The sequence below is a fragment of the Peromyscus maniculatus genome, chromosome 3 (assembly GCF_049852395.1).
Source record: "Peromyscus maniculatus bairdii isolate BWxNUB_F1_BW_parent chromosome 3, HU_Pman_BW_mat_3.1, whole genome shotgun sequence".
In the NCBI taxonomy this organism is placed as follows: Eukaryota; Metazoa; Chordata; class Mammalia; order Rodentia; family Cricetidae; genus Peromyscus; species Peromyscus maniculatus.
The window spans coordinates 28,451,446-28,464,310 of NC_134854.1; the positions used below are offsets into that span (position 1 = coordinate 28,451,446).

General features: G+C 45.3%; 1 protein-coding gene and 1 long non-coding RNA gene across 3 annotated transcripts in view; both read left to right on the forward strand.

Annotated features, from left to right (window-relative positions):
• The first annotated feature begins 2,009 nt into the window (after window positions 1–2,009).
• On the forward strand, window positions 2,010–6,654 carry LOC143272286 (uncharacterized). The gene is made up of 3 exons (XR_013049718.1): window positions 2,010–2,134; window positions 2,694–2,748; window positions 6,524–6,654. It is a non-coding gene; the product is annotated as an uncharacterized LOC143272286 (long non-coding RNA).
• Window positions 6,655–10,670: 4,016 nt separating this feature from the next.
• Window positions 10,671–12,865, forward strand: part of LOC107402876 (phosphatidylcholine translocator ABCB4) — a 53,769-nt gene continuing 51,574 nt past the window's right edge. The window contains exons 1-2 of one of the 2 annotated variants that reach the window (XM_076566299.1): window positions 10,671–10,868; window positions 11,057–11,142. Coding sequence is in view for 1 of the 2 variants with exons in the window: in XM_076566300.1 (XP_076422415.1) it covers window positions 11,063–11,142 (80 nt within the window). In the remaining variant the exon portion in view is untranslated. The remainder of the gene's footprint in view (window positions 10,869–11,056; window positions 11,143–12,865) is intronic. The other variant, XM_076566300.1, reaches the window with a different exon arrangement.

Genomic DNA, 12,865 nt, shown 5'->3' on the forward strand with positions numbered 1-12,865 from the left:
TCTCTTATTTGAGGAAAATCCAAAATACAAGTGTGGGTGTGGCGGAGTTAGGCAAGTAAAGAAGAAGAAAGTGAGGTCAGAGAAGTCAGGGAGAGGGCAAAGCACTGTGGGCCATGACTAGTGAACGGGGCCAACTCAGAGTTGTGAGCAGAGGAGCAGCATAAGCTGACTCACCTCTCAATCGCTACTGGACCAGACTGTTCCTTGGAAAGAGGACAGAGGCAGAAGAGGGGGCAGAGACCAAAGCAGAGGAACAATTAAGTTCTTGTAATAACTTAGGCAAGAGATGGCAGTGGCTTGTGTGGAGGTGGTAGGACTGGACACATGGAGAAGGGTTCAGATTTGGGGTATATTCTAAAGCAAAATCAACATAAGTTCCAGACTGACTGATTATGGGGTGTCAAAGAAATAGAAGGGTAAAAGGTGACTCTAATTGTGTTGACAACTAGGAAACTCAAACTGCCAACTGAGGAGGGGCCCCTGGGAGGGGCCAGCTTGAAGGACAGATCACAAGTGGGCACACTAGATTCGAGGTGCCATTAAACACCCAACATAATCATCCACGAGGTCTTGAACATAAAAGGCAGGACTTGGGAAAGAGCTCTAAGATAAAAATAACAACCTGAAACTGTTGGACACGACTGATGTTTAAAGCTGCCTGTGTGACTGGGATGACAAGGAATGTGAGAACAGAGATAAAAGATCAGGAAGTGAGCTTTGGAGCACCTCTGTCACTTTAAAAAAGGGCACCCACCACTCACTCCATACCCAGCCTTCCACATCCTCCTCTACCATCTAGCCTGGTGAGAACTCCCTACCCTCCAGTCCTCATTTATCCACAGCCCAGCAGACCTGGCCCAGGTCCCAAGCAAACGCACCAGTCTAGTGCAGCCATCATGGTCCGGCAGCAGCCATCCTCCAGCCTCCCACAAGGTTCCACTTCCTGTGCCCCAGCAGAGATGAGTATAGAAAACACAAGCAATTCAAACGCAGAGCTGTGGAGTCTGTTCCCTATAGATACATCTATAAAACACTCCTATATCTAAGACTCAGGGAGCATTGCTGAAAAGGAGGCACAAAGATTGTAGGATCTGGGAGTTGGCTGTGAAATCGTGTCTCCTTGTAATATCAGAAATACCTGTAAAGTCTCACCAACATGACTGTGCAAATGGGAGCTGAACAAGGAGACATCAGTGGACATGCCAAACTGGATGGGGGAAAACCCACGAGACCTCAACACCACACAAGGAACTACAGGCAACCAAGGAAAGCTAGAAACAGGAGAGGTGGCCTTCCCAGGGAAGAGCACAACAATCGGATTTCCAGTGCCAAATAGTCAGCCCTGAAAACTTACATACAGGTATCAGTACATGGATTGAACTAGTTGTGTTTAGAAATATATGTTTACACAAATACATATATGCATGCAATTAGCGAAAAGGGAGGCCATGATTTTAAAGGAGAGAGGGGAGGGGTGTAGGTTTGGAGGGAGGAAAGGGAAGGGAGAAATCTTATAATTATTGTAAACTCAAAAATAAAACAAAATAACATTGTAAAAAGAGGAGGCTCCCAGAGCAGACTGAGAAAGAATGACGAGAAAGCAGTGGACAATACGAGAAACGGTCAGCATCCTGAAATGCAGAAAATGAACCAGGAAGAGAATGGGATCAAGTTATCAAATCCTTGAATTTCTCAAGTGAAAAAGGACGAAGGCCTTGCTATTTAGCAATCTAAAGGTTATCAGTGACTCTGACATGAGCAGTTTCGTTAGTGTTAAAGGGTCAAATTCCTGTTTAGATTGGATCTAAGAAAGAACAAGAGGACAGGAAATAAAGGTCACAGCACATCTCTTTCAAGAAGTCTGCCTTCAAAGAGGAGAGAAGTGGGAGGGTAGCTTGCGAGGGAAGAGGGTCAGCAGAGTTTTGTGAGGAAAGAAGGAGGCACACGTGTATGCTAGGAGGAATGGGATGCAGGGGCAGGAATGACGAAGAGCTGTGACATCTACTTTGGCATAGGAGCTCCTTAAGCTGGTGAGAAGGATGGACTCCAGGGTATAGAAACACAAAGGAAGACAGCCGCACACAGGGGCACGATCAGCTCTCGTAGAGGAACACCCTCTCTGGGAAGACACAGAGTGAGTACAGATGTGGCAAGAGGGCCAATGTCCTTATGATCGCTTCTGTTTATTAATCAGTACGATAAGACTTGCCATGATTCAGTAGAATGCAAAGGCAGGGAATGACAGAGATCTGAGGAGATAACTTCCCAGGAAAGCAATAGAATGAATGAACTAAAAAAAACCTTTGTGGTTGTTGGGATGTATCAATAAACAACACAGAAAACAAGTTTTATCATTGTGAGTCTACATGCCACGAAGTTGACAGTAAGTGAAAAATGTAAGCATGTTAAGAATATGTTATAGGACGAATTGAATCCTTGGCAAGACTAGTCAAGCAGTTTGTGCCTTTCAGATATAGGATGCTGCATGGTTTGGGGTTGTGGTGGGAAACTGGGACTTTCCAGGGCTGTGAGGGCAGAGAGAGCCAGGGAGTTGCGGCTGCTTGCAGCTTCAATTATGAAGGAAAGGGGGCATGGGGAACAGCGAAGGTGCAAAGGTCGGTGGGCTGGAGGCTGAAATAAAGACTGAGCGTGGCTAGCTGTCTTCCATATTTGTCTGTCTTCTTTGCCTCCAGGTTGTAGTTAAAATTGTCTCAGGAGGCATCTTGAATCAAAGACAAGTCTCATCAGGTATAAGATCTGTTTTCCCTTAGTTTTGTCTCTTTCCAGAACACATTCTCTTGATTACTGTAGTTGCATGATGAATTTTCATATCCAGTGAACCAAGCTCCCAAATAACCTACAATTTCTCAAATTAAAAGTGAAATGAATTTTCAGAGGGAAAAAGCTGAGAAAATTCATCAACTTAAAAAAAAAAGTGTCAAAGACTGGTCTTTAGCTGGAAAGAAAATTATCCAAGACAGCTGAAGTAGAGCAGGTGTGAATGCATCAGACTGGGAAAAATGATCCAAGAGAGGAGTGCTGAGGCATGGAGAAACCAAAAGAAAGAAGATGATAAATACACATACAAAAGCAAAAGTATCAACTCATGGTGCGATGACATTCCAAGAGCCACACATACACAGATAAAAATAAAGCACGTGGCGTAACTTAGTGTCAAGGTTGGGGGTGGAGCAAGTGAGCCTGAGAGTTCTGGAATCCAGGCATTATCCTGGAAGTAAAAAGCACAATGATAAGTCAAGGGTGCCTGTTATAATCCTGACGAAGGCAGAAACTACTAAATAAAAGAGGATAAATGAAATAAATAATTTAAAAAAACATTCATCTGAAGAAGATAAAAGAAGATAAAAAAATCCAGATAGGAAAGGAAAATTCCCACAGGACAAATGGAAACCATAAGACAACAGATTACGAGAAAGACACAAAGACCAGCCTCCATCATCGGTGTACAGGTGTCTAAACATTCTGCCATGAAGAGAAAGTCAGAGGGCAGGAGAGAGCTCAGACAGTGCAGACCTTCTGTGTAAGCTCTGGAGCGTCAGCTCAGTCAGCAGCACCTGTGTAGCACGTTCACAACCCCTGTGCTTGGGAGATGGAGAAAGGCAGACGGCTGGGACTTGCTGGCCAGTCGGTCAAGGCTCATAGGTGAGTCTCAGGTCCCAGTGAAAGGCCGTCTCAAAAACGAGGTGGATGGCTCCTGAGGATCAGCTTCTGGGGCTCCAAATGCACATGTCTGCATTCACTGGCACACTCACATGCTTACATACACCCAGCATGTCTGCACACATGTACACATGTACACATGTACACACACACACACACACTCTCTCTCTCTCTCTCTCTCTCTCTCTGGGGAGTTCTTTTAATAGTGTAGTACAAAGAAGAAATACAGTTTGTCATCATGGTTTAAGCTAATTGATGCCTGAGTAACTGGAGGGAATTACAAGATAGACTTGTTCCTTGTTATCAAACAAATGCAGAAGGCATCCTGACTTAGTTGTGATACAGATAAACTGGTGCTGACCATAATCCTAAAAGACACCTTCCCCAACACCATGATCTTAAACACCCAAAATCAGGATCCTGAGAGATTAAAACCCAAATGTTAAAATCCTGAAAGTCAAATGTTCTTTTCTGTTTTTAACTTTTGCCACCTTATTTATTGTTATTATTTAAATTTCAGCATTATTCTTGTGTTTTGGTTTCTTGAGGAGTATTTTTATTTTTCAAAATTTTTGTTAATTCTTATTCTTTATTACCCACTGGTACATATTTCTTTTAGTCAGTCAGTCTCGACATTGAAATAGAAATTATACACAGATGTTTAGATCCCCTAATTTGTTTTAGGCATCTTTTGCAAATTTAAAGAGCGTTGTCACACCACATACCTCATATGGAAGTGCCCTGTGTGTATAAAAAACACTCAGCTTCTTCCAAAATGGCATTCTCCTCTTTGAATATCTGCCTTTGTAAAAGATAAAATTTCTCAGGACCTTGACTCCTTGGGTGATTTGCATGTGCAGGGGTGATCCAGTAAGATTTGTGATTAATCATACCAGAAGACTTATGCTGTCTGTCACTGTATTTCAAAGATTTATTTTCTAAATTATTTTAAAGTTGTGTATATGTGTGTGTGCCCGTATGTAAAGAGGTGCATGTAAATGCAGGTGCCCGTGGAGTACAGAGGTGTTGGATCAATCTGGAGCTGGAGTTACAGGCTGTTGTGTGCCACCTGGTATAGGTTCTGGGAACCAAACTCAGGTCTTCTGTAAGAACAATATGCACTTTGAATTGCTGAGACATCTCTCCAGTCCCTTGACCTTGCCACTGTATTTCAGATGGCCACAGCAATATAACTGAGTGCACACATCAACCAACCATAGTGTGTACGTTTATACAATTCATTTCTTGACTGGTTCCTTTTTTATCGTATTTTTAATAATTCCATACATGTACACAGTCAAATATGATCATATCCACTTCCATTTCCCCACCAACTTCCTCCATGTCCCCCAAGCATTCTCCCAACTCCATGTCTAGTATAGTATTCCATTAAGTCCAGTTAGTGTTGCCCATATGTGCATGAATGTGAGACTATCCCCTGACATGGGAAACCTACCAGTGACCACATCCGCAAAAAATGGCCATACCCACACCAGCAACTACACACTACCAATAGCTCCTCAGCAAGGGGTAGGGGCTGGAGGTCATCTACTCCATCTAAGCTGAAATTTTGGCATTCTGAGTTTGTATAGTTCTCGTGCAGGTAACCACAGCTGCTGTGAGATCATGAATGCAATACCCATGTCATGTCCAGAAGATGACACAGCACAGCTCTCCTCTCCATCTTTTGGCGCTAACATTCTTTCTGTCTCCTCCTCTGTGATGGCCTCAAGCTTTGTGGGGTGCAGTGTTAATATAGATGTCCTATTTAGGGCTGAACATTCAGTTTTTTTTTATTCTCAGCACTTTGATCAATTAGGCATCAATCCACTGACAGCTGTTCATTGCAAAAATAAGCTTCTCTTGGCCAGGCGGTGGTGGCACACGCCTTTAATCCCAGCACTCAGGAGGCAGAGCCAGGCGGATCTCTGTGAATTCGAGGCCAGCCTAGGCTACCAAGTGAGTTCCAGGAAAGGCGCAAAGCTACACAAAGAAACCTGTCTCGAAAAAACCAAAAAAAAAAAAGCTTCTCTGACCAATGCAGTGAGCATCCATGATCTATGGGTATAAGCATGAATACTCAAAAGGCAATTTGACACCTTGAACATTTAGGGAAAAGGTAATATTGGATTCTGTCCAAGAATCTATGGTCTTCCCAGCCATGGGCTTTTGACCAGAATTATAGGCTCAGTCATGAGATTCCCTCCTGTGGGACAGGTCTCAAACCCAACCAGAAAGCAGTTCCCTAAAACTGTCATGCCATTATTGCACATCTTGCCCATCAAGTTTGTAGCATGCAGGGTCCAGTGCTAAGTAAGTCTTTTCTCTCCCAACACCCTGCATAGCGCTTTTTGACACTGAAAACTAGCCAGCAGGGAGGGAGTTTCCAGGTTGATCTGAGATTGATTTCTCCATTTCCTGCACCCAAAGTGTATGGTGTCTTCAGTAACAGGGTCTTACAATATAGTTTTGGTGGATTGCCAAAGGCAGTCAAACATGATAACTTATATTGTTTTAGAGACCTCTGTGATCTCCAGCTGTGGGACACAGAAACATGAAGCAGGAATTTAGCTGACTATACCTGGAAGAAGCAGGGCTCTTCCAGAGGAAAAAGCCAAGCCTCAAGGAGTCTTGGTGATATTAGCCTTTTAAATATACATTAGCCGCTTCCTGCAATGATTTTCTTGTGTGCTATGGTAGCTTTCCCAATTGATTCTTCTCCTAAGAACTTCTAAACAGTGTGGATTGATCATTCTTTGGGCACATACAATTAAGGTATTTGGATAACAGGCACACAGGCAAGGCTTACTGATTCCAAGCCTTTTGTTTCTCCCTTTTTTAGCATTAGAATCAGATATCTCCTTTAGCTACATCCAAGGACAAACAACAGACAGAATAAGCACTCCAGACCACCGCCTGCTGGTCTCCTGAATTAAGGTAAATATCCATATTGAGACACTGCCTAGGCCAGGCAGAGGTAAGGTACACGGCCTTGTTTCTTGTGCAAATTAAGCTCAGACCCTCCTTTCTTACACAGCCTCAGTGGCACCCCCAGGTTTCCCCTCCATCTATTAACTCAGAACAAAGTGGCTTTTTCATACCAGGTGCATTCAAGCTCTGAGGCAGGTTTCCTAGCTCAGAGCAGACTTATGCTGCCTGACCAGAAGGCAGCAGGGCCAGAGTATTGCTGATTGGAGGTGTACGGACACAAGTCACGGAAAGAGGAGAGGAACGAACAAGGATGGAGAGAGGAACAAAGATGAAGATGAGAATGAGATGGAAAGAACTTAGATAAACTATGAGGACAGGAGGAGAAGGGACAGAGAAGAGCTAAGTATGAGAACAGAACTGAGCTATATAGATAGAATTTTGCATGAGAAGAATAAAGTGAATGGACTGAAGAGCTTGGTGTACTTAGATTCATTCCCTCAGATTATTTCTTGCTGTTGGTGGCATCTCTTCTGGAAACCCTGGGAAAAGACTATTAAAGGATGGACCCTAATAGTCTTTGGTAATCTCCCTGACCAGTAATTCACAGGGAGGTATCCCTTGCCTTATTCTGTGATTTTCATCTAATAACCCATTTTCTGGGAGTGACATTGTCAACCCATGCAGGGTGGTACTGCTTGACCTATTTTTAAAACCTGTGTTTTGAAACTACTAACTAATGGGTTTCTATAAGACTTTTTCATAGACCCTTGGTTTTGGTTAACCGTGCACTATATGGCTTCTGTGAGGCTTCTCATGTTCCCTCCCTTTGAGGTGCCCCCCCCCCTTCACTCCCTGACTTCCCCCAAGCACCCGTGACTGTCCCTGCTTATGTCTTTTGGCTCCCAGGATTCCACTTCCCTTAGTATGACCCCAAAGTTCCCTTTATACGCTTACACTTATGCTCGTGGTTAAAAACACAAAACCAACCATCTGAAGCTATGATCTATGTGTGAGAGAGAATGTGCCATATTTGTCTGAGTTTTAGTCACCTTCATATAATTTTTTTTCTAGTTCTGTCTGTTTACCTACAAATTCCATTTTTCTTTAGAGCTGAGTAATATTCCATTGTGTATATGTGCCATATTTTTCTTATCTGTTTATCTGTTGATGAACATTATCCCAGCTTGTTTTTTGTCAACTTGACACATTTGGGAATCATTTGGGAAGAAGGACTCTCCATTGAGAAAATACCTACCTAAGATCGTCTGTGGACAAATCTGTAGTGCATTTTCTTGATTACGGATTGATGGGGGAGGGCCCAATCCATGGTGTGTGGTGCCGCCCCTGCGCAGCTGGTCCTGCCGGTGTATAAGGTGTTAGACTGAACTGGCCATGAGAAGGAAGCCAGTAAGCAGCGCTTCTCCATGGCCTCTGCTTCAGTTCCTGCCTCAACTTGCTCCTTGGATCTACAAGCTATATGATAAAATAGAACCTTTTTTATTCCCCAGGTTGCCTTTGATCATGATGTTCTATCACAGCAATAGAAACCTGACTAAAACAGACATCACGATTGATTCCATTTCCCAACTATTATAATAAATAAAGCCGCACTGAGTGTGGCTGTGCACGCATCTCTGTACTAGGATGTCACGTCTGCTGAGTACACACCCCAAAGTGGTGTGACTGGCTCACATGGAAGTTCTCTTTCTAGTCGTCGAAGAAATCTCTAGACTGATTTCCCAAATGGCCGCACTAGTCTACATTCTCACCAGCAGTGTGTTGACCTATTTTTTTTTTTTTTTTGGTTTTTCGAGACAGGGTTTCTCTGTGTAGCTTTGCGCCTTTCCTGGAACTCACTTGGTAGCCCAGGCTGGCCTCGAACTCACAGAGATCCTCCTGCCTCTGCCTCCCGAGTGCTGGGATTAAAGGCGTGCGCCACCACGCCCGGCCGTGTTGACCTATTTTTTTTATGATGGTTATCTTCTCATAACTGTTACACCCATGCAATTGTTACATTAGTATATATAAGCATGCAGAAATGTGATCTTTGCCTAGATTATTATTATTATTTGCCATATGCAAAGTGCCCTATGAATCTGTAGTGTTTTAGATGTTTCTCAAACAAATCCCCTTTTAATTTTTTCTATAATTGAGCTACTGGGATTTTAGATGGTACAGATTTTCATTTTTGGAAAATATGTAAGCATAGTCATGGAGGTGCGGCTTCTCTTTCCCTATAGACACTCTGTTGACCTACCTGGTAATATCTGTCTCCATGCAGAGAACAGAATAACTCTTGTAAGGAAAACCTGTGGGCTGACTCAAACAGACAAGGCGATGCACCTCATTCCTCACGTCCAGCTTTTGTTCACTTATGTTTTTATTCAGACTCCTCTTATTACTTCCAGCATTTTGTTTTACTCCCTCTGACTTTCTTACTGTGGAGATTGACAAGCATATATCACCCCTTAGACAGTACTGGATTTTGTAATGTCTACCAGCTACCCAAAGCCCCATCCTGCCCAAACTTAACAATTCTAATTGCTTTGGCCTCAGAATATCTTAGAATGATAATTTGAACACCTGCTAGGCTTGTGAAGGGCAAGGCCTTCTACCCCATCAAGGAGACCCTCTTGTGGTTGGGGTAGGCTGGGAATTGAGCCCAAACATGTAACTACATTCATGTCCATCATAGCTACAGTCAAACCACCCCCCACACACACACATACACACAAGCCTCTTGAGCCATTTTCCAGGTGAGGAGCCAGACGGAGGTATGCAGCCCACTGAGTGTGAGCATCTGGCTGCCTCTTCCTCTGCTCTGCCTTTGTCTGTCTCTTCTACACTTTTAGCCAGAGCAGCAGTCGCCATTTATTACGTGCCTCTATGTGGGAGGCATTTTACACATCTTCTCCAATCTTATTAACACCCCTATTAAATGGATTTTGAGACTGAATTGAGAATTAAATAGCCCACCCAAGGCCAAACAGGCAGCAAATGGCCGAGTAGAGATTCCTACAGGGTCTGTGTGGCAATCCCTCCTAAATCCTTGACTTCTTTAAAGTTGTCTGGAGGTCTGGGAAAGCCGTGAGACAGCTGTTGTGCTAATACACGCAGGAAGAACAAGGCTCAGCGGAGAAGCCAGCTAAGAGAAAAGCAAGCCCCTTATCCAACAGGTGCTACGTTTTAGAAACAACACTAGGTCCTTTCACAACAATCTAGTAAGGGAGACAGACTCTTAAGAAACTGAAGCCTAGAGAAATAAGCAGTGTCCACAAGCCACACACTAAGCTGCGAAGCTCTTGAATGTGAAACTCACTTGCTGGACGTGTGGAAGGCGGCAATGCTTTATTATCTGTTTTAGGGTCTTCATTTTGGGTACAGAGAGGAATTAATGAGAACTGACAAGGAAGCCACATTCCCATAGGTGCTAGGAATAGAGACAATTTAGCATAGAAGTCTGAGATAAGAGCAGAGAGGCAGGGCAGCAGCAGACAATAAGCCTTGCCTGGGTGCCTAAAGATGCAGCACTGGGGGTTTGTGTGTGTGTGCGGGGGGGGGGGGGCATCGGTGTTTTTCATGTGTGAAAACAAAAACTAAAAACATGTGCTTTTAATCCTGGAACCATTTAAAATCCTTTTCATCCCTCAAGTTCTGTGTCTCTAAGTTGCCCCTCCCCCGTGAGGGACACCAGCCGTGTTCCTCTTCTTGGAGGAGCTTATGGTGATGATTCCGGACTGGACCTGCGTAATCTTCAGCATCCGGGATGTTAGTCGGATTTGGAGCCAAGGACTAAAGCGGAGGATGCACGAGTGACGGCCTTGCTGCTCTGACTGTGTTCTCAGAGCGCCTGGTTGTTGAACCCGTGAAAACTGCCTCCCTGAAGTGTTTTAAAGGAGAAGTCAGCGTGGGCAAAGTGTGACAGTCTCTTTTCCGGGCCGGTGGCCTTCCAGGCGAGGCATCGGGCGGCTTATCGGCTGCAGCCGGGGCTGCGCTGCGGGCGCCTGGCAGCTCGCCCGGGTGGGCGGCAGCGGAGACGCGCGCGCCCCTGGCGGCGAGGGCGACGCGTTGGTGGCGCCGGGGCCTGCAGAGCCAGCGGGCTTGCGGGAGCTCTCCTGCGGGCCCGGGCCCTCGCCCCCGCCGCAGCGGGAGGCGTCGCTGGCGCCGGACGCGTGTGGGAGGCGGGGACGAGCCTCGGCGAGCAAAGTCCAGGTCTGCACGCCACCCGCTGCGGCAGACACGCGCGCGAAGTCCAGGTGAGCGAGGCCGCGGCGGGAGACCCGGGGCGGCGGGAGGGCGGCTGCAGCGGGACCGGCCGGGCACCGGCTCCCACCCCTGCGCCCGGCTCTGCGCCCTCGGCTGGAGCATCCCGGAGGCTGGAGGCCCCCCTCTCCCGGGAGCTGGGCTGGGTGCACTTGGACCTGAGGCTGTGGTTTTTCCCTAGGCTGAGATGGATCTTGAGGCAGCAAGGAACGGAACAGCGCGGCGCCCCGGGACAGTGGAGGGTGACTTTGAACTAGGCAGCATCAGGTACACAGGGCCACGAAGCCACTAGCTTTTCCTTTATACCTGAGTCCTGGAAAGAAGTTGAGAAAATCGGTTGATGCCTCAGGCCTTTGGGAAGAAGTTCTAAGTGGTCTCGAGGAATGTCTCCAGGGCTCCGATTGAAACCGGTTCAGAGAGAAGAGGCTGTCTTCAGAAGTGCTCCCCTCCTTGGGGTCACGGGTGATTCGATGAATATTGGTGTTGTATAACTTTGGTCGTATTTTTATAAAGCAAACATTTGGAGAGAACTCTCTTTAGCCATCATCTGGCTGCAGCTGGTCGAGCTTCAGACACCTGCTGTTGATGGCTGCGCTTTTGAACTAGGGTAGTGAAGCAAGACCCCCTCCTCCCCTTATTTCTCTTCCTCTTTGTCCCAGTCCTTCCCCCTCCCCCATGCATAGACTGTTTTCCCCATTTCTCCTCTCTGGGGCAGGGTGTATATGTGCATGTGTGTGTGTGACACGGAGAGCGACCTCATTCTTCCCTAACTTCTGCTTCCAAGTCAGTTTTTGTCCAAGTGCTAGAGGGGAAACCGTGAGGCTTCCTCTGCCAGTGGGCCTTTCTTCCCCTTCTCGGGTTTGGTCCTCTTCCAGTGCCCAGCGAAGCACACATACAGGCTTTTGTCGGGCAGAAGGGCCCAGTCAAGTGCGTGTGTGTTTCCTCTTTCATTGTGGGAATCGTGAATCATTTTCGTCTTTAGCTTCAAATAGTTTATGAGGAGGCTATTACAGTCTCTGAGTTCAGGCTAGGCCACCCGGAACTAACTGACATGCGTCATGGACGTGTCACCTAGAGGGACAAATTTATCAGGTTCTGTAGTTGGTCTTCAAGCTGCAAGGGGTCTGATTAGCCAACCGAAAATATGCCTATCTGCTGCTTAAACTGAAGCACTGCTTCTGTCAGTTAGCTTGTTTGGACAGTGACATCGACCTGTTCATTCTAAGAATCATGGCATTTATTCACAGAAAAGTTAGATAGACTTAGAAAAACTTATGGATGGTGTTACTTTCAATAGAAAAATACAGTTTTGTCGTCTGGCAATTTAGGCTGGGGATGACTGTGAATCTATTAATAGCTGGCATTTTCATGAACAAGGCTATTTATGTATTACACTCACTGAGTGTACTGACTTTGCAGTCCCCACAAAGGGTATAGTAACACTCAGGACGACCAGGGAAGTTCTCAGGAAGAGCAAACAGCCGATGATTGAAAAGAAGGAAACATTTCAAAACCGAAATACAGAAGTTAGAAATAACTTGATATTATAAGATTATAAGATGAAATATGAGACTAATTCTTATGTAGTTCTACCAAGGGTTATACATTCAAGGAAAGCTAAGCCCACCTTCTGTTATGTAGATCAAATTGAGAGGGGCTAATATGCTTCTTCAAACATGCCACATAGTCTGTGGAATGTTCTTTTGTACATATTTAGTGGCAAATGTCCATCTCTTGAAGGGTACCAAGTATGAGGAAAAATGAATAAAGATTGAGAAAATCAGGAGAACACAGCAGAAGTATTTGTCAATTTTAGGTAGGGTGGTTACAGTAGATCTTATTTTGAAGTCCATTATTGAGAAAAGAATGGAAGGAAAGAAACAGAGAGAGCCGTGTGTATTTAGGAGCATCTTCCTGACAGCAATGGTTTACAGCAAAAAGACCCTGAGCTTGGACTGTATTTCCTGTATCCACAAAACAGCAGAGAAGC